This window comes from Echeneis naucrates, chromosome 12, assembly GCF_900963305.1.
Source record: "Echeneis naucrates chromosome 12, fEcheNa1.1, whole genome shotgun sequence".
In the NCBI taxonomy this organism is placed as follows: domain Eukaryota; kingdom Metazoa; phylum Chordata; class Actinopteri; order Carangiformes; family Echeneidae; genus Echeneis; species Echeneis naucrates.
Window position 1 is genome coordinate 12,346,449 of NC_042522.1, and position 21,317 is coordinate 12,367,765.

At 40.3% G+C, this 21,317-nt stretch overlaps 1 protein-coding gene across 1 annotated transcript; it reads right to left on the reverse strand.

Moving 5' to 3' along the window:
• Positions 1-512: 512 nt before the first annotated feature.
• rab14l (RAB14, member RAS oncogene family, like) lies at positions 513-11,323 on the reverse strand. The gene is made up of 8 exons (XM_029515940.1): positions 11,193-11,323; positions 6,450-6,508; positions 5,209-5,262; positions 4,431-4,608; positions 3,500-3,566; positions 2,294-2,381; positions 1,828-1,858; positions 513-1,739 (listed from the first exon to the last, which is right to left on the reverse strand). Exons 2-8 carry the CDS (start codon positions 6,499-6,501, stop codon positions 1,562-1,564), a joined length of 648 nt encoding a protein of 215 aa, XP_029371800.1. The 5' UTR covers positions 6,502-6,508; positions 11,193-11,323; the 3' UTR covers positions 513-1,561.
• Positions 11,324-21,317: the final 9,994 nt, after the last annotated feature.

Below are 21,317 nucleotides of genomic sequence, written 5' to 3' on the forward strand. Positions count from 1 at the left end.
TGTATTTTGGGGAATGGGCATGCTGCTTGGTGTTGGACTATGTAAGAGGACCAACTGTCCATATAAACAGATCAGCTCTTCAGTGCAGCTACGCTTGGAAGTTAAGAGGGTTTTTATTTTTCCTACATCTGGCTAGTCAAATTGTGAGTTTCAGACCATGCTGCTGATACTCCACTGAGTTATTTTCACACAGCCACCACTTGTGTGTTTACATTATTCTCCAGTAAAATGTAATAATTACCCTAAAAAGAGATAAATTATTGAATCAGGCTGAGTCCAACAGCAGTGAGAGGAGCAAGTGCAGCAAAACCACAAAGATTAAAGAGTAATAACATATTAATTATAATAAGGCAACAAACAATGACAAAGACAATGCTGGTAAAGACAGAATCTGTTGATATGAACTGGGGGGAGAGTTTTGGGGTCAGGCAGGTGAGGAGAGGGAGAGCTGGTGCAAAAAAAAAAAAAAAAAAAAAAAAAAAAAAACCTGATGTAAATTAATCTTCAAAAAAAAAAAAAAAAAAAAAAAAAAAACTGTTTACTTGTCAAAATAAACCTCCATTCAATTTCTTAAAGCAGACCCACACAAACAGACGAACTGGAAAACATCCAATATTCCTTCCTATGGTATCTCACAGGAGAGACTGAGGAATAACCCACAAAGAATTTGAGGGCAATTTCTGCCTTTCTAAATGTTTTCCTCTCTCTTCTGAGAATATCAGTGTGGCCACATCTGGCTAAAGAATTTGCTTTTTGCCGAGCAACGGGAATAGAATTAAAAGCCACAAGCTGGGGTGAAACTCACTCACTGGGCTACACATTCTCTGACACTGAGGAGCTTCTACCTATACTTCTCTATGACACACCATTTTTCTGCCTTCACTGCCTGATCCCCCAAACGTGAAGCGCGGGCGAGTTCTTGCACCCAAAGGTTTCGATAAAATGCAGGATTGTAACCATGCAGGAGAAGCGCTGGGAGACTCAGAAAATAATTTAGATCTGATCCATTTAGAACTGAATCGGTGGTGGATGAAAGTTAATGCAGCGTTTACATGTCATATATAGCTATAAAACCAAACATAAAAAAACTGTCTGTTTATCATTATCGTATGAATATTACATCTATCTAAATTGTCAGTAACCCGTGTAATGAGTGTTGGTGTCTACGATACTATGATGGAGGGAGGGGACTAGACTGAATGGTGCAAGAGAAGCAGTGGGGAGCAGAATAAGAGCATTATGGGATGACAACACACTGACAGTTTAAAGAGGGGGAGTGAGACAGCAACAGAGGGAGACAGGCAGAGAGGAGGAGGAGGAGGAGAGAGATGTAGTCCACACAGCCCAGCTCAGTCTGGTCCAAGCCAATATCCGTCCCTCGTTCTTTCCCTCTGCAGCCCTGCTCTCATGCAGATCCTGGTGCAGTGAGGGTGGATGAACATACGGAGGTGAAGGAATGGTTGGTAAGGGGGGGGGGGTCGGTTGGGGAGGGTGGGAAGGACACAGAAGAAGAGAGAGAAGGAGGGAAAGAAAAAGAGGGCAAAGGGGGTTTGCTTGGTCATTAGCAGCCACAGCCTTCCCTTTGGGGCTGTGGTTCGCTGGTTAGCCGGCCACCCTGAGGGGCTGAGGGCTTGTGCTGGACCCCTGACTCTGCGGCATTCAGATCCAGGCTGCCATCTTGGATGTTCTGGTAGATCTTCTTAGCAGCTTCCAGGAAGGCGTCTTCGACGTTTTCACCTCTGAACAGGGAGCACAGACAACCGTGTGAGAAAGCAGTCAAAGGGATATTTCGTCTTCTGCAGTGACACTGCAGTTGTGCAGACTTACGTTTTTGCACTAGCTTCGAGAAACAACAGACCTGCAGAACATAAAACAGACACAATGATGTCAGTTAAACTTTGTTCCAAACTCACATACTTCAAATACCAAGTCCTCATTTGCCCCCTCTTGCAATTAATATCTCGGCTCACTGAATCTTTCCGAATGTCACCTTAACTTAGTTTATGTCTCAGTAACATAAACAGATGTTAACAGATGTTAATCGTCCCCTTTTTCTGTAGAAATCAACCACAAGGGCTTTCATTACAAACATTCAGGAAAGAACAGTGAGGCTAAATCTTATTTAGTTTCTAAATATTTGGACATTTTGTTGGGATTCTTCAGATGATTATTTTGTTGAAATTGAGGCTGGAACAGTTGGACTTTTGGATGATGCAATTGCAGAAAACAATATTTGCTAACATTTAATTAGTTTCCTCCACCTAAAATGAGCACTGTTGTGTGTCTGGCTCACCATTTTCCTCAGCAAACTGCTTTGCTTCCTCGTACGTGACGTCCCTCTGGGCCTCCAAGTCTGCTTTGTTTCCTATGAGAATGATCACCTGAACACAAACAGGAGGAGTGAGACAATCTGATGTTAGAGAGAGAGATGTGGTTTCTGAACGTCTAAGAGAGGAGAGCCAGACACAGTGTAGCAGACTTCCTAAGTCAGCTGTGAAAGCAGTGACTTGTCTATTAAGAGACCAGTAAACACACTAAGGGACTGACAGCCACATAGAAACGCAGCATTCGGCGCCCCCAGCAACTGTGATGCAATTACACCTGTAATGTACTTGTTTAATGAACTTTCTTGTGACAGAGAGATTCTTCTCCACTAAACTGCCGTATGCTTTAAAAAAAATAAAAAAAATAAAACACAACCAAACAAACAAAAAAACACAATAAAGCGCCACCCATGTTGAAAAAAATTTCCACACCATTTACACTGAATGGGAATCCACAACAATGAGGAAAACCAAAACAATAACATACAACAAATTAAACATCGAACTGTCTTTTTTGTTGGCCATCTAAACTAAATAATTTGACATTACACAGTTTTTATTCCACTGACAACCGCTGCATGAACTGAAGCTGGACAGCTACTATGAAAATCACATGCAAATGTTGACAATTGTGCCATGACTGAACTACAACAGCGCCACCACATGGATGTTAAGGAAAAACAACAACACAAACTTCTAACAGGCTGCACTGGACGAGTCTGATTGGAAGGTGAAGTTCATCATTAAAACAATATTGATACTTTGCAGTCTTATGTATCCATTAGTTAAGCAAAAGAAAACATGTTTTTACAAGACACCTTTATATAAGACAAGTGGAAATTTTCGATTTGAAATGGAAGTGGGATGTTATAGAAGCCCACGTCTCTGAAGGAACACAGAGCTGAATAAATATGATTAGGTCTCAATCATCCTGGCTTCATTTTCTAAGAAATCTAATTTAAGAGAGGTACAGGCCACCATGGCTTCAAACCATCCGAGGGAAAGGGAACAGTGAGGGAGAGAGGAAATAAAGCAACGGAAGTGAAAAAGGGGTTGAACTGGGAAAATAAAAATAGAGAGATGGATGTCACGGGCATGAAACTGCACGGGTGAGGCTGATATGCAGAGAGATATCAGAGCAATTCTAGTGTGCGATGACAATAATGATTTCTTACAGTATTGGGGTTGGTGAGGTTTCTAGCATCAGTCAGCCAGCTGCTGAGGTGGTTGTATGTGCTTCTCCTGCATGACATCAACAGAGCAAAGGTTACCATGGCGACATGTGGAATGATAACAGAACATCATGACCAGAAAAGAGTTGGTGGCTGCTGCTTCATAAGGGAGTGGGACACCACCATTATGGAGAGCGTCTGGGGGTTACTAATACATGATTACTACTGTATACATTAATATTTCAGCAGCAATAAATCATTACAGGCACATATTTTCAAATAACCCTAACAACAGTTGTCAAGTTTATACAGCAAAGTAACAGGAGAACTGGTTAGAGAGCATAAATCCTTTTAACTAAACTGGTTGTCCAATGTTTTTCAGCAATTTTCTAGCAGAAGGGCAACACCCTGAAACAAAATACCCTCTTAACAGGACTGGCCCCTATAAACGTTGAACCACAGGGAACATTTCAAATGCAAAATCCAGTTTTTAAAGCCATACCCTTTAATTACAGGACACGGCTAAAGAATTATTAGTTATGTGTTTAGTCTCCTGGGCTTATCCTTTTAGACCAGCTGAAGCTGCGGTCAGCCAAATTCACACTAATAAAAGATAAATCATAAAAGTTTTTCCAGTAAACTGTTTCTGGGACCCTAGGGGGCCTTCGTGTATTTTGGGTGTGGTGCGGACAGACATTCCACATGTTGAACTGTGTTTATTTGGCACGCTGCTGATACCATCTAACAGTTTGTACATGAAGGTTGGACGCAAGCCGTAAACCTGTTCGTGTTTGTTCAGGGAGTCTACGAGCTGCAGTTGTCAGATGCTTTTGTTTTTGTGGAATGGAGCAGGCAATTATCACACACTAAGTTCTGGTGTAAAATGGAGACCATGTAGTTAATGTGCACCCACACAAAATGATCGCGCCTTTACCTGGTGATGTCGTAGACCATGAGTGCTCCTGCAGCTCCACGGTAGTAGGAGCGGGTGACGGCCCTGAAGCGTTCTTGTCCTGCTGTATCCCAAATCTGCAGCTTGATCTTCTGGCCACTCACCTCGATGATTCTTGTACCAAACTCCACACCAATTGTGTGGGGGCAGTCTGCCATGACTGGGGAGAGACATCGAGGAAATCAGTCTCACTGTTCTTAGCTTTTCACATCCTCCATGCCCATTTTCCCCTCAATGACCCCCCCAAATCTAATCCTTATCATAGCCCTAAAACCAAGTCTCAACCCACACACACACACCATCTCTATTATAAGCCAGCAGCAGGTGCATCAATAATTAACCACATTCATTATAATCACAGAAGATTTAAAAAAAAATCAAAAGCCAGAAAATGAAAAATGTGTGATGTTAGAGCTAACACAGAAAACCTTTTCTCAAATCACCCGTGTGTGTGTGTGTGTGTGTGTGTGTGTGTGTGTGCAGGATGTGATCGTGGCTGAGTGAATAAAGAACACAGCATCTGGCTTGTTCATAGTAGCACCAAACAAAATAGAGCTGAATGTTAAAGGGAGGCTGCAGCTGACTCACGCACTGAAGAAGAGTCTCACTGCTGAGCTCACACTCGACTTCTTTGCTACTGACTTCCGCCGCCATACAAAGAAATCTAAAGTGATCTTGGCGCTCTAGTTGAACCTGGCAAGCATGCAAACTGAGGCACACAGACATATGAAAAGGAGTCAAAAATCAGGGCAGCACTTACATTTCTTTTCTGTGAACTGGTGAAGCAAACATGACTTCCCCACCCCCATGTCCCCTGTGGAGGGAGAGAGAGAAAAACTCAGGTCAGCCAAGGAAATAACCAAACAATTCTCTATTCAGGCCTGCAGTGTTGCCCCCATGCATGACGCAGCAGCCCCCCTGTGACAATCAGTGACAATACTTAAAATTTCATGTGGAGTAGTGGGAGACTGAGAAAAAGACCTTAATGTGCCGTGTCATACTGAGTTTATGAATGCTTTTTCATGACCATTTTCCTGTGCTTCAATCCTGTTTAAGGATTATCCATAATCTCTAAGAATCTGTCAATTTTGCAGCTCAACATAATAAGGACAACAATGCTCTTATTCTTCTGTCTGAGTGTCGGATGAAACAAACAAAATCAATGGCTTTGACATATCTTGGCATTTAAATTGTGCCAATATTCCCAAAGTGTTTTCAGGAGATACTCTCACAAAAGGAAATGCGGAGAAACACCAAACAGCGTTATTTACTCAGCCAAAACAATCAAAAGTAGCGTTTGGGTGAACATGATCATAAGAACTTCGCAGTTTGAAAATGAACAGGTCATGTTGAAATAATGTGGAAACAAAAAGTTAAGTGAGCAACTAACCCTCCAGGCTGCTCTTTTAACCTCATTCAAACAACTGCATAAGTGTTCAGGCAGGGTGTCGTGTTTGAGGACGATAAATAGCCTAAAGCTGTGGGTGTGTGTAATAAATCTATCTATAAGTCACAACTGTGATGCGTTTACTTTGAGGCCTCGTGTTAAGGAACATGTCACTGAAGCATGGACAACATTGGCAAAAGAGGAGAGGTATTAAAAAACTCCTCACACATTAGTAAATGGATCCTAGACTGTTAAATGCTAAGCAGCATCTGCCAATTGATTTTGGAAAGAAAGCTAAGAAATATAAATATTACCATTGCATTAAAACTTTGTAAGAAGATTTCGCTGACAAATGTAAATGTATTTGTTAATTTCACAGAAACATATATTTAAGTGACTGCCCCTCAGCAGACAAAAACACATGTCCATTTCTTAAAATTTGGTGCTTTAAATGAGACAATAAGAAAATGTCAATATGTTAGATTCACTCAGACTGCAGGGTGTCATCACATATACTATAATGTAGGTTTTTGGTGATTCTTCTTTGCTCCCAAATCCTCATCAACATAGCTTAAAAACACTTGACACTGGTTGTTGCAGCATTGTTCACTTACCAATAATGATGTATTTGAAAATATAGGAGTAGTTGTACGGTGCAGTGGCCATTATGGCTCTGTAAAAGACAAAAACACAGAGGATATTGAGACATTTAAATGGTCAGTAAGGACAATTTGTTTTCAACTTAAGGAGTTCCAGGTAATAATTCAATTTGGCTTACAATTTTTAAAAAGGAGCTTTTATTTTGCAACCTTACAAAAAAAAAAAAACAACAACATTGTTATATTAACATAGACTACAGTCACTCTGCATGCGGGGTTAAAGCAGTTATTTTGTTCAAGTGTAGGGAGAAATTTGTTTCAATTAAAACATAATGAATAAGTTATGAACAATAGCAGAAAGGAAATAGCAGTTACTCAAATGGACGTCAAAATTACAAAAAAAATAAAAATAAAAAAATATTACAATGGTAGAGGATAGGCTAAAACTTCATCTGAGGAGGCAAAGATGCAAATAAAACCGGTATTGTACACGCTTGCATTAAACTAGTTATGTAAGGGTCAGTGTTGTTCTCCAAACCCATAATCCTACATGACCAATAAGACCATAATGTGGACAGAGAAGGCCAGATCCATCAACAATACACACAAGTGGTAAAACAGAAACTTCTAAACTTGCCCATGGTGTGCGTATATGTTTATCATTATCATTTAAGTCGCAGACAGTATCAAAGACTGTAAATCAAAACCAGAACACAAATACTTTTTCAGCTGAAGAAAATAAGGAGGTGCTGTAAGTGCACTTCCCACACGCTTAACATTTCTACTTACAGAAAAGAAAGCAGAAAACAACAGCCTTGTGACCAGTGACAAACCGGTTGGCGTTTGGTGTATAAAATTCTTCCATATCGTTGTCATCCAACCTGATTGTTCATCCACAGACTTGTTGTGCCCACATACCCACGCAGTATAAGCTGTGATCACTGCAGCTAAAGTTGTCTTCATAGTCAACTGTTAAAAAGAAAAACTCATGCGGCCTTTCGCATGCAGCCCAAGTGTTCAAATTTCTCCTGGGGATTAATTAAGTGTTTTTTATTCTGACTAGAATATTCACAATATTATTCAAGTCTGTCCTACTACAGCCTAGTTACTTGGGAGTCAGGGTTTGTTTTTCTTTGCTTCATAGTAACCTGCACATCAAACATTAGTCTAAATTAAAATTTTTTTAAATCAAACACTTTGACATGTATTTATTAAACATACTCTCTAAAGCTACAGCCTCCCTTAAGAGACTGGTGTAGAAATATTAATAGAGTACAGATTTCGGCATGCAGACGATTGTGGATCATTTTTAGCACAGGGGTAAAGAACGCTCCACAGTGGTCAGTCAGCCACAAATCTACAGCACCAACCACACTGTCCTGCCATCTCCAGTGCGACTGTGACATTGGCTACTTTGATGCCACTAGACACACTCAATCTACACGTAAACAGTGCGGCACTTCCATTTAAACAAGAACACCTCCAGCCTCATAGGCTCGAAGCTAAAAATAGCCATGACACCTATCTGATATCCACTGACGCTTCATTGCTCGCACTCCACTTACAGCACATAGACAAAGAAAGGCCATCAAAATAATCACATAATATCACCACCTCTACTGGTAAATGAAGTGAATTCAGAAAAATACACTGGTTAGACAGCTGAGGGAAGATGCTCTTCTGGAACATGCTCAGATTTATTCGTAATTAAATGATCTTGTCATGTATGACATCAGTGAAGCTGCTCTAGAAATTTTCACCAGTCAATTTCCTGACATCACATCTTTTTCAAGTTGTGCTACATAAATGCTGCTTCATAATTTTATACTGATGTGCTTCTTTACAAAGTAACTGCTGTAAAGAGGTAAATAATTCAAGTTTAACAACACAGAAAATAATAATTCGGTAGCCTGATGATTTTTACATCTCTGGAAAGAAAGTGTGCTTTAAACCAGCACTCTCATCTCAACATCCATGAGAACTACGCTGCAGTCAGAGCAGTTCCTGGAAGCTGAAATCACTGGGCCACATTAGAGCCTAGTGCTAGTGGTATGCTCATACTTTCTGACCATTCTTGACTGGCCAGATAAAGCTGACACAACCAGAAGAAATGGGGAAGGGCTGTGATAAGAGAATCAGAGGACCAACTGAAATATAGCAAGCAAGTGAAAAAGAAAAGTAATTTAGAAAAGCGAATGGAAAAGGCTGATAAAATTAGTAAACTAAGTAGCAGAAGAAAATGGAGCTCGCAATATAAAGGATTGGAGACACAAATTCGTTCTGAGACAAGGCTACAGAGCTGAGGCTAATTCAGGTCAATATTGTAAATGTTTTTTACAGTCAAAGTGTTGGCTCAGGTACTAAAACGGTGGCAAATGCTGACATTCATATTGACTCCAGGTAAAAGTTTATATAAAAATAAACTAGATTAAAAATTTAAATAGCTAAAAATGCGTTTTTCTCATTTCCTGGCAAAATATGACTTTAGAAGAGAAGCTGCTGAATTTCAAACTATGTCAACAACTTGCAGGGCTGCCAGCACAGCTCTGCATGTTTTCTAGTGTGTGGCTTTAGGAAAGACTTGGCTCACACTTGTAGTCCTCCACTAACTGCAACTTGACCTGACGTTTGAAAACTAGTCAGGCTGACAACAACAACCACTCTATTAGAGTTTGTTACTTGCATTACCTAGATAAATACTACCTAACTATAAAAAATAAATAAAAAATACAGCAATGCAATATTGGCACAAGTATATGTGCAATCAAAAACCTAGTTACATTACTAAATACTTTCTGGTGAAGTGAAGGATGGACACTGATATTATCATTTTACCAATATGCACCAATTTGCAATATCTAATTTCATTGAAATGACCAAAGGAAATCACAGAAATTTCACTGGGCAGCTTAGACACACAGATCAGGTTTCCAAAGATTCAAAATGAAACATGGACCATAAACCAGTCATTCACACCATTAATATTCTTCAAAAACCTGATGCAACGTTAAAGGTTTTTTTCTTGGCTGCCTCCTGTCACATGACCCTCATGTGGCATCTTCATCCCCAATGTGACAGTTTACAGTGGTGTGGAAGGTAAAGCGTAACAGAGTATCCCAAACCCATCGTGACTCAGCTGTAATAACTTTGAGCTCAATATGTAGAATCAAACCACATGAGGTTTTAACAAAGAGAAAGCAAGTTAAGCCCATGTGATCAGACTGCAGTCTCAGCACTTTTCTGTTACTTCCGAACTAACTCAATCTTTCTCCACAGACACACTGTCAAAGCTTTTGCTCCTCCACAGCCACCTCCCATAGAGAGCAGGGTGTATGACTTTTGTATATCTCAAATCTGGGCTATGAGGAAATCCTGACACAGTCATGGTGCCTCCATCATGTTCAGGCCCACTATTCAAATCATATGACTCCTTTCAAAGAAAAAAAAAACAAAAACCCCACAACATAATCAACATTACCGTTGACATTAAAGGCCTAGCAGGGCATATAAATTGGATTTACAACGAGTTATAACACTTACATTTCGAAAATCAATACAACAGCACAATAAGTAACGCTGTTTCACTTCAAGCCTGCAAATATGCAGAGCACTGCCCCAAGAAAGAGAGGTGATGCAGCATTTTACGGCAGAAAGAGGTGGATCTATCCAACTGTGCAACACCTTCAGACATTATTGCTGTCACTGTGGCCAAAATCTATTTTTAAAGCATGCACGCCTGTTTTCTGGGAAAATAACGCCGGAGAGGAGGCTAACATAATAATGGCTAGGGAATTAGCATCGGAACTTCAGCGCAGGGCTTCATCGAAAATGAAAACGGAACAATCAACGCTTTCATGGAGGGAAAATGAATTAAAGGCAGATACAAATCCAAACAAACCGGGCAGGAGTGTCTCGTGTTTACTCCTTCATTTGATTCTGTAACGTCACGCCTGCTCCCCGACGACGGAGGTTAGCTTTAGCTCAACAACCGGCGAAATGACAGCGTCGGTTCGGTCGATTAGCCGCTTTGTTTGTACACAAAGGGACCCAAATGTGACCGAGCTGAGGAAAAACTGCAACCTGACATCTGAGTGGTCAGCTCGCTGGTCGATCGTGACTAATAAATATCACGGCCCTACGTTAGCCGTTTTTGACAGCTAAGTTGCAGCTAGCTGCATTCGTGTTATGTGCTTGATGGCATCAGTGGATGTATCTTGACAACAAATCACATAAATCACAACATGTGCGTCGGTGTCTTCTTTCGCCCACACGGAGAACCGAGCCAATATCACGTGATGAGAATAACCAGGTCAGCTCAACGCACTGGCCTCAGCATAATTTATCAAAAGCTGCCAGAGACTAAACTAACGACAGCTAGCGAAGGGCTTTAGCATGCTAGTTCGCTAGCTAGCTGCGATGGTTGGATTATAGCAAGTGGTAAATACGTAGCTCCGATGGCTTGTCACCCTTTAGGAAGTCATCACCGAGCAAGTCCCCCCTTCGTCCACAACAGCAACATCTACCACTTCAATAGGGCATATCTCGTATTCTTGTCATTGAACGAGAAACAATCTGGTATTAGGCAAGTGTAGCTTCGTTAGCTTTCCAATTAGCTGACTCTTGGGAAGCACAGGCTGGCTAAAGCAGCTCCGGCGGTCTCACACTGGAAATATCAGCGTTTCTACGTTCATTACACACAACGTAGGCATGTATGTGTGTGCAGGGGCGTTCAGGGGTGTGCTCGTTTTCAGCGCTTACCAGGAGGAAAAATCTTCAGAGCGATGTGTTCTTGATCTGCTCAGATGAGGTCTGCAGGTTATCCTGGCTCAAGTGTGATCTGTCTATCCAAGATGGCTGCTCGCGGCACAGGGTTTCCTCCGCTGTGCACAATGGGCTTCTGGGACAAAGAGCATCGTATGCGGCGCTTTGCGCGGTGTGCACCAATGGCGAGCACCCTTTGGTGCAAGGCAGTCTCACCTGCACAGGTGCACCCATGCACGCTGTCCTGGGAGGGCACCTAAGTGGAGCACCAGGCTATGAATTCAACACTTAGGTGAATTAATGGTCATCTGTCTGAGCTGAGTTCAGCTACTGTTTCAGCTTCCTTTAACCAAACACCTGCATCAAACTGACCCCCAAACCAGAAAGGTTTTCATGTGTCTGTAATATTATAGGATATACACAAAAACAAAAAATATGAATCTACACTGCATACAATAAATTAATATACAATTTAACAGTAGTACCCATTTGTAAAATTGGGTACTACTGTTATGTTGCTTCACAAATGCAAACCATTAAAATGGGCTAACCATTATTATTGACTGTAATGGGTTGGCAAATACATTAAATTCATTTACCTGCCATCTAGTTAATTTATCATCATTGTTGTTGTTTCTTCTACTTTTTAACATTTATATAAGAAAACAAACAAAAGGGAAAAATACTTTCCAGCACCATTAATATGTCTCTTTTGTGGATTTTTAAAAATATAAAGCATCCCATAGTCTTTCACTAAGTTTGTTTCTACATATTACTGCTGACATCTGTTAATGCCTTAGCCAGAATAAAAAGTCCTTTGTCAGCTATTCCTCAGACAAGTGCACATTTGCCACATGCTGACAATGAGCATAAGGAAAAAAGGTAAATTAACTGTAAACATTAAGAGTTGGACAGCATCTAGTCATCCTTGTGTACAGAATTTCTTTCATGCACATTTTTTATTATGTGTTCTCCATGTAACATTTGTAATCGACATATTATGTAATCTGAGGACATGCTAATAAATTAGTTAAGACCCCCAATATTAGCCAACCTGAACAATGTCTACACTGTTTTTTTCCTCTATTTCATATATATATATATGTATATATGATTTAGTCTGATTTGCATATATTTGCATTATCTCACATGAAATCATGTAAATTATCAGTCATTTTGTTTTTTTTGCCATCGCAAGTTGTATGTGACTTTAAAATAAATTAATGGACATTTTGTTTTGAAAAATATGAAATCATTTAATACAACAAGTCACAACATTACATGCTTTCACTGTACAATATTTTTCACAGTCATACATTGAACCACATGCAGTGTGCTTTTCCCAAGCTCAGCTGGAGAACTGGAGAGCAAACTAAAAAAATATCTTTCATTTTAAAAAGTAAAGAATTCTTGAAAGAACATAGCCCACACAAAGACTTGATCGCAAGAAAGATAATGAAGATAATGTAAGAGGATTTATGTATAAGTGGATCTTAGCCATTATACAACTTAACTCAATGATTTTGGGGTTTTTTTGTTTTGTTTTTTTTTTTTTTTTGCTCATATGAATGTCTTTACTGAAAGTTTTTTTTAATGAACTGATGTGTGACTCTAAATATTCTATTATTTTCTTACCCCCCAAAAAAATGTATTATCTACTTCAAGCTACATGTTGAGAAAGTGGATGTGCACAAAAATTCACCAATGAATGCAAGATCCTTCATCGTTAATCTGTTCAAATATATTCACAGGATTATTTTTGCCATTTCTTTGACTGTAAATCCAAACTACAGTATGGCCAAAACTACTATTTGAAGGTGCTCACTAGTCACACCACACTGGCTCAAACCATCATTCAGCCCTGGACATCAGCAGCAAAGAGAATAGATGAGCTTCTCATCCAAAATGTTTCTTCAAAAGTCCACTTGTGTTATTTTCTTCTCTGGACTGACTCCATATCACAAACACATCCTCAGCAGCAAGAGGCTGAACGCTGGCAAGATGTAGTGGAGTGTGCTGGGAAGCCAAGAGGGGGCACTGTTACATAGGTCTGAGGCACAGCAGTGGATGCGCACTCCTGGCAGCTCTTGTTGCTGGCAGTGTCTGGATGTGGCACAACCGCTGGTCAGGACAATACCCAGTGCCGCTGAAAGAATGGAAGAGAGACACAGTCAGTCGGTGGAGATTGACAAGCTGGTGTTTGGCTCAGCAAGAAAAAAGCACAAGTAAGCACCAAATACTGCAAGTGTGTAATGAGAAAGCTACTTAAGGGTTTTAAAGGTACACTCCGCAGGATGTTTGCTCACAGCTGAAAAAGCAATCCAAACAGTTTACACACATGCACACAAGATCTGAATACCTTGCAATGAAAATGTGTGATTTTTTTAAACGGGGAAAATACAGGAAACCTACAAAAACAGTTAAGCATTATAATGAAACATGTCACCACATAATCCATCAGAGCTGTCAGAGCTGCAAATCCACTGGAATTCATTTGTGGTTGTCAAGTAGTCTTGAAAAAAGCTCTGGATTAATAACTGACATCCAATAATTACTGTATTACAGTTTGCGTGATATTATGAATAATCTGAGACTCTGCAGCAAAAAACATAGTTCACAGTTTAATTTTGCTGTCAATCTAATTGATAAGCACTTTACAACATTGACCAGGTCTTTTAGGCGAGGGCAGCAGGCCCAACCAAAGAATATCACATCACCTCTACCAAGGAGGTTATGTTTTCATCCTATATGTATGTTTGTTATACATTTGTCAGCAGGATGATGGAAAAAATAGACCAAACTTGCCAGAGTTATTTGAATCAGTTTGCAATAAGATGGATCATTTTTTAACACACACAGACAGATCTGGATAATAATCCAGGTCTAATGGAAGAAAATGTTTGGCTTGTTCAAAGCATGTGCTAGTTTATACTACAATAAAGATTCTTCGGCCGATCAATTTTAACCACATAATGTGTTGATGAATAAAGACTTTTTTTTTTTTGTTTGCTTGTTTGCCAGGAACCCTCTATTAAATTTAGACAGGAGGCCATGAAGAAGTAAAAGGATCTCATTTGGGAGTGAACGATTCAAGATGGACTAAGAACAGATGTTTTGTATCTGAGCACAAAGGAAACTAAAACTCTTAATGGACCTTTACCGGCATCTGTCTGATTTGGGTTTGGCAGGGTCACATGAAGATTAACAGGCTGACTGGCCACAGATTACTACCAAGACACTCCATCAAGATTTTGTCAAAGTGTCCGTCATATTGTGTCAGACAGGTGCTGACAGTCCTTGTCTGACCTCATTGTTTCTTTGCAAATGGGAAAAGGTGCATCATCAGCCCTTTCAATGTGAGCAGAGCCCTGAGACATCACACAAACAGCTGGATTGTCCACGCTCCCATGGATATCAGCAGAACTACTCATCTGACCATCACCATCCTGTCATAGATGTCCACATCCTCCATTTGCTTCAACATCAAACAATGGCTGACTTATAATTTACTCAGCAAAGCACACCAAAGTAGGGTTATGTAACTATTGTCGGTGCAGGGAGACATAGAATATTCACGCCAGCGAACCAAAGAACATTTACATGGAAGCATGATTAAAAATGATTATGCCAATGTCTAGTGGCATGCCAGAGTGAATTCATCATTTAATAATCTGCTAGCCCATAAATATTTTCCAAATAAGTATCACACATAGATGCTTTAGTTAACTGAATTGGAGAAGAGAAGAAATGACCAATATGATTTCAGTTTATTAGTTATTTAATGCTATTCACAGAGGTTTACTCACTGCTCTCTGTCTTAATGCAGAAACGGTGTTTGAAGCCCTTGTGTGAGTGGGTGCAGGTGATGACCTCTGGGTTGGAGCAGCCCACATCCACGTATCTCTGGCCCTGGATGATGTTACAGCCATAGCACTGCAGCCCCTGGACTGCCGGGGACACACAGTACAGACAATGTGTTTTTGGGTCAAATTTAACTTGGCGTGTCATCTTAATTCTGTGTTGAGATGAAAATACATGCAGATGACTGTAGTAGGGTAACTATTATGCCAAAAATTTTATGTGCATAAATGATGCAGCTACACCAAGTATGAATCTTATCAACACAGAGACAACACATACTTTACCTGCCTATGCACTGTATGCATGTGATCCTGAAAGACAATGCCACAGTGAGCACACTGTAATGGCTCGTATTTGGTTGTATGCCAGTTACTTTATAAGGCCTTTCTGAGCCTTATCCCAGTTTCAGTTCATGATTGCACTGCAAGTAATTAGCTGCCATTGATTTTCCAGCTATTCTAATTATATACGCATTGACACAACTGCTGCATTTGAATATTTGACAGCACATATGCTGGTCTTTTTCCATTTGTTTTAATTGCACAGTATGTTAAAATTGTTCTAAAAAAAAAAGAAGAACTTTTGCTGTTTGCACATATCCAGCCTAATGACCTAGTTTTGTGGCACTGTTGGTGATGATGATTTTGTTACTGCGGTTTTTCTAGTGCTGACTTACACCCATAAAACTATGACTCAAAATGTACACCATTTGCATTCACTCTGATTCCATTTTGAATAATCTCCTTTGAAGGCTTAGAATTTGACTTAAATCATATCATCATAGCCTGTACTGAAACTATATAAATGGTGCAAATTAGGCAACCCTTCAAACAAAATATCGCCTTCAACTGAAGCCAGTATCTTCTGTCGTACTGCTCATCTTATCACATTTAACTTTTCATTGTTCAAACAAGGAACACTATTCTGGAGTTTGATATTTGCTCTCATCTTGACATATAACCCCAAAATAATCTTTTATTCTTCTCTCCTCTCTTCTACTTAAGGGTGACTCACTCTCGGTAGTACACCCCATCCCCAACTGTCTGTCTGCCAGCACTGGCTTGTGATCTCAAAGCTGTGTCTCCACCGCTCAACGGCCTTCAAGTGGTAGAAGCTACGGCAAAGAGGAGGACGTGAGGGCGACTAGACCAACATGCATCCAGATAATGCTGTTTACTTTTCCCTCTCAACTAATGCTTAAAAATAATAGACACAGTTAACATGATTGTTTGCCAAAATAGGTTTCACTCCCTTTGCTGCTTAAGGAAGAGCCGGTATGCACTGGATCACAGCACAATGGATTTTGAAAGCATATTTTGACAGAGATAAAATGCGTTAAAGAATTCTTTCATCTTGAGTTCCCTCCATCCCATGCCTCTCACTTCCCGAATATATAACTCGCTCAAGAAAGTAAAGCTAAGCCTAAACAGAACAAATCCACCAGAGCTTAAAGGGATTATCTGTAAATTCAGACCCCTCACACACCTGTGCCTGACCTCCAAAATCCCACACGAGATCGACGATCAGCTTTGGCTGAAACCAATCCTCTCTCTCTTTATCTGTGCAGCCCTGTGTGGACTCAGAACGAGGGCAGAGAGTGGACGCGAGCCTCTCGCTGCCACTGCTCGGTTAAATAGCCCACCAAAAGCTCTGATGGAGCTTTCAGGAGCAAACTAATCCGAGGCAAATGCTCTTACAAAAATCACTTTAGAAATCTGCTGGAATCAATGTAAAGCCTCACAGGGACAGAGAGCACATGCCAGCCTTTAGGAGTTGTGTCATGGTACCCTGATGGTCCCCAGTTGATGATACACTATGCAGTGAAAGCTCTCATAAATATGGGAGCATTTCATTAGAGCTGGGTAATGGCAATGGAAATGAAAAGCAGCAGAATGGCCATTTACATCCGGCGAACAACTTGATGTAACATTTCACCGAGATGGAATGCTGTTACACATATGAAACATTGATGAGCTGCCTGCTATGAGCATTTGTCAACATAATGAGGACATATTGGAACGACATTCCACTCCTATGGTACAATGCAATCAATTACTACCCTCTCCCATTATGCATTACAAACTTTGATTAGTTCTAAAATATAAAAATATATTGTGACCTAAATTTTATTTAGTATTTAGCATTTAATGCTATTAGTTCTGGCCTCAGTTTTACCTTATCTAAATTTCAACTTGGGGTTAGTTATGTTCATAGTATTATGCATTATTGGTTTTCTTTAGGAAGCCATTTAATAAAGGAACTCCAAACACCACCAACAGAAAAACAATAATGACTTAATTATCATAAGAACATTAAGATTTAATATGAAAGGTGATACGGTTTGTCTGTTTATGTTTTGCTTTCTCAGTAGCACTAAAGTCTGAATCTGATTACTGTATGATTACTATAATCAATAATGGTATAATACCTACTATGGCATAAAGCTTGTGCAATTATGGCTGCTGTCCTTCGGGTTGTTTTTCTTTTCATTACAATTCATTAAAAAATAAAGTCATTAGAATCCTATTGAATATTGCATTATATAAATCACAGAAACTGGATCACATTCAGATGGATTACTATAATGACTATAATATATCTTCCAATGAAATACAACACAACCACAAGACATTTTAAACAAAAATAAAATGGAAACCTGATACAGTTTCTAATCCACTGTAAAATATCTAGCCAGTTATTTGTTGCCTCGCCTACTGCATTTAACGGCTGTTGCCTTATTGGTAAACAGTATATCATTAATCTGCCCTGAAGCTCATTTCAGCCTCTGGTTTGGAGCTTGGATCAGAGGTGATCTGACTTCAACCAAACACCGAGATACAAATCAAACAAAGCAGCATCTCAGCACATAACATCACCCCATTTTCCTACTGTTTGGCCCTCAATGAAAAAAAGGTTGTCGACAAGCCAGTCAGGTCAATTGTTATTGCTCTATAGGGAAATTTAGCTTGCCACCTACGGATTTCACCTATTGTTAGGAGGCCTAGATTTTAACTCTCAGGTCAATTACATGCATAACAAAGGCATATTTATTGAAGTCACCTTTGAAGATAGTCATTTATAATAATAATGCCAATTCATACTGTTGGTTTTGTTGTGTGACATCCACAAGCCTTTTGTGTTAACATTTTGAAAGTGGATTTTTAACAATGCACTGTTTATACCAATATTGTATTTATCCCTTGTGGTATGGTTCAGGACTCTGAATTTATTACTGCCCCCAAAAGACTGTTGTATTTGTGCTATCATTAGTGCTCAGCTGCAAATCTGCACATGCATATTCACACACAACACAAAAGCATAGTCTGTTCATATGCCTAAATTTTCCACACATTTTACTTGCACATCAAGATACATCCTACTCACCTCGTGTCAAGCTGAGTGCCCAAACCAAGATAAATCCAAGCCCGTACACCAGCCAGGTATGTAAAGTCATGGATGCAGTACAGTGGTGATGGTCAGTGCTGGAGGAGAGAGTGCCAAAGAGATCTTCTGCTCTCATCTAATAGTCCAACAAAACAGACAGAGGGAGAAATCTAGTAGAGATCCTACTTTCCAAAACCTGATCAGCCCAACTGTGTCTCTCCACCCCAGTCTCAGTGAAGCTCATGCAGCGTGTGAGTGAACTGCCAGTGAGAGTCCAGTGAAAGAGGGAGCCAACCATCCAGACAGTCAGTCAGCTCAGCAGCCAGTCAGGCAAAGAGGCGTGGGGGAGGAAGATAAGCGAGCAAAGGAACTAAATAAATGAATGTCTTCCTCAGTGGTCGCCACACGTCCCGAGAAGGAGAAACTGGTAAACCTGGGGGTTTAAAAAAAGATCTATCATGTCACCTCCTGGAGGGAAAAAAAATCTTCTCTCGTTATTACAGTGATGAAAACAAGTGTGGTCCTTTTCCAGTCAAGGCAAACACATCATTCAGGATTAATTCCTGATTGATAATCCATTGCTTCTAATAATAGCCCTATCACAATGTGTTAAAAGCCTAGGCACTAAATAGGATGGTGCACCAGGGGGGCAGGTTAGTGTCTATCCCAGTGTGTGCTTGTGCGTGTCCCTGAGAGGGAGTAATGCCAGGACACGCACAACACACAAACGCATTCAAACACTTTCCAAATAGGCAGGTTATGTGCGCTTGGTGTATCACTGTGCTCACACACTGGGGAGAAAATTCTATCTAATCAAGAATTAAAGAGTAAATCCTTTCTTAGAGACTGTAATGCCAGAGGATAAGGCAGGCTTTGCAGTAAGCTCCCATTCCCTCCCCACCCAAAGCAACATATGGTCCAGCCCGGTAGATGGCTGCCAATGATCGCTGTCATTCATATTAAGACATATTTACAGAAGAAGCGCAGATTTTTCCACATAGGCTTTGATCATATAGGAACATAGATAAGGTTTTTATTTATTAGCACTCGTTCATAAAACAAGCAATGTCTTCTTGAACCATGGCCTGCAATTTGTCTTTTTATGTTGCTGCGTGCACATATATGTGCCTCTTTTTATTTGTAAGTGTGTGCAGCTGTGTGTGAGTTGCCTCTCCTCTCTGTGCTTTTTATTCATGAGTCATTGCTTGTGTGTGAGTGTGTCTGAAAGAAAAACAGGGCGAGAAAAAAGAAATGCCAGCTGTGTGTACTATCTGTGCGAGGCATATGGTAACTGGAGAGGGCCATGTGGACAGCTATGTGTGTGTGCACGAATGGGGGCTGAGAGAAGAAAAGATGCTGTTTTAAGCTTTGCTGAAATCAATATTCCTGTTTGTGTGGAAATTGTAAGCCTAAAGGAGTAGTTTGACATTTTGTGGAATAGATTTGTTCATTTTCTTTCAACTCTCATGTCTGGCCATTAAATATGAAGCTGTAGCCAAAGGATTTAAATTCCAACCAAAATTTAAGGTTGGATCCGCACAAACTACAAGCTTACTAGAAAATACATTCCATCTCAGGTCATGTTTTAACATCCAGAGAATCCCATTTTTCATGGGCAGTGATGATGAATCTGTAATACCAAATTGTTATATTGAATCAATACGATATAAGTGAGTGGTACGAAGCGTGAAAGAGAAAGTACTAGCCCCAGTGCTGATGTTCACATCTAATTTTTGCCTCGACCTTTTCGTCTTTCCACATCTTACAGCCCTTATTCATTTATATTCAGCTGAGCTGCTTGAGCCTTTGAATGATAAAGCCATGAAAGAGGGAATGAGAGAAGGACAGCTTCGAAGGGGGACGTGGAGGTCCGACAGTAGTACAATGATGAAAGTGAGTGTTCTCCAAGCTCCTCCTGACTTATCTTATGACACACAATAGCTGCTTTAAATACCCTTGAAGTCCCCTGCAGTGGCTAGTTTAGAGTGACAGTGACAAGAATAGTGATGCCTACTTGGCTTTAAATTTTTGATGAAATTGCAATTAAGACACCAAAAGAAGAAATGAGCCTGAGGCCACGCAAGCAGCAACTAAAGAGAAAAACAAAAAGGATGTGAGGAGGAAATACATGAAAAGTTAATTCTGCTCTCTGGGCTTTCATTTTGGGCAACTGTCACTGCATATAACCCTCCCCTAAAGGGTAGAGGCAATGAAACTGAAAATGGCCACTAAGTCTGGTGTATTAACCGCAGCCCGGCGGGTTCTCTGTGGTGTTAATGAGAACTAACCCAGCAGTGTATGACCACAATACTTGACAACAGGGAAACTATCCAGGCTATGAACCAAAGTCTAAAGATGTGGAGCAGTGAGGTTTGAGATTTTGACACCCTTCTGGCTGGTTGGAGAGATCCTTAGGGGTCTCTTTTGCTTCCCTCTAGGGACAGTTTTTGTGCTTTTGTCACACGTCCCATGATTATTGCCTTAATGCTGGCACTTGCTGTGAGATTAACTGCTGGAGCCTTGAAGGGAAACTGCCTTTTAGCACCCAGAATGTCAAGTAATTGAAAGTTTGACCGAATGTATGCGCCTCTGCAGTTTTACACTAAGGGGAGAGCAAAGCCGGCTTCTCCTTATACAGCAAAGGAGAAGTCTCAGCAAAAGGCTTAGCATCAGTTGTGGAAATGTAAGCACTTCAGAATTTTGCTTTATTGCCTTTTGAATCATGGCCACCAGCATTTTAAATGTGTAATATGAGTATTGAAACCCAGGAACTAGGAAACTCTGTGCTGAGTGGATAGTCCCAATCATTGTGGATAGCCCGGTCAGAACTCTGCCATTGTTTTCTATTCCGACCACCAGTCTGGTGAGAGTGAAGGG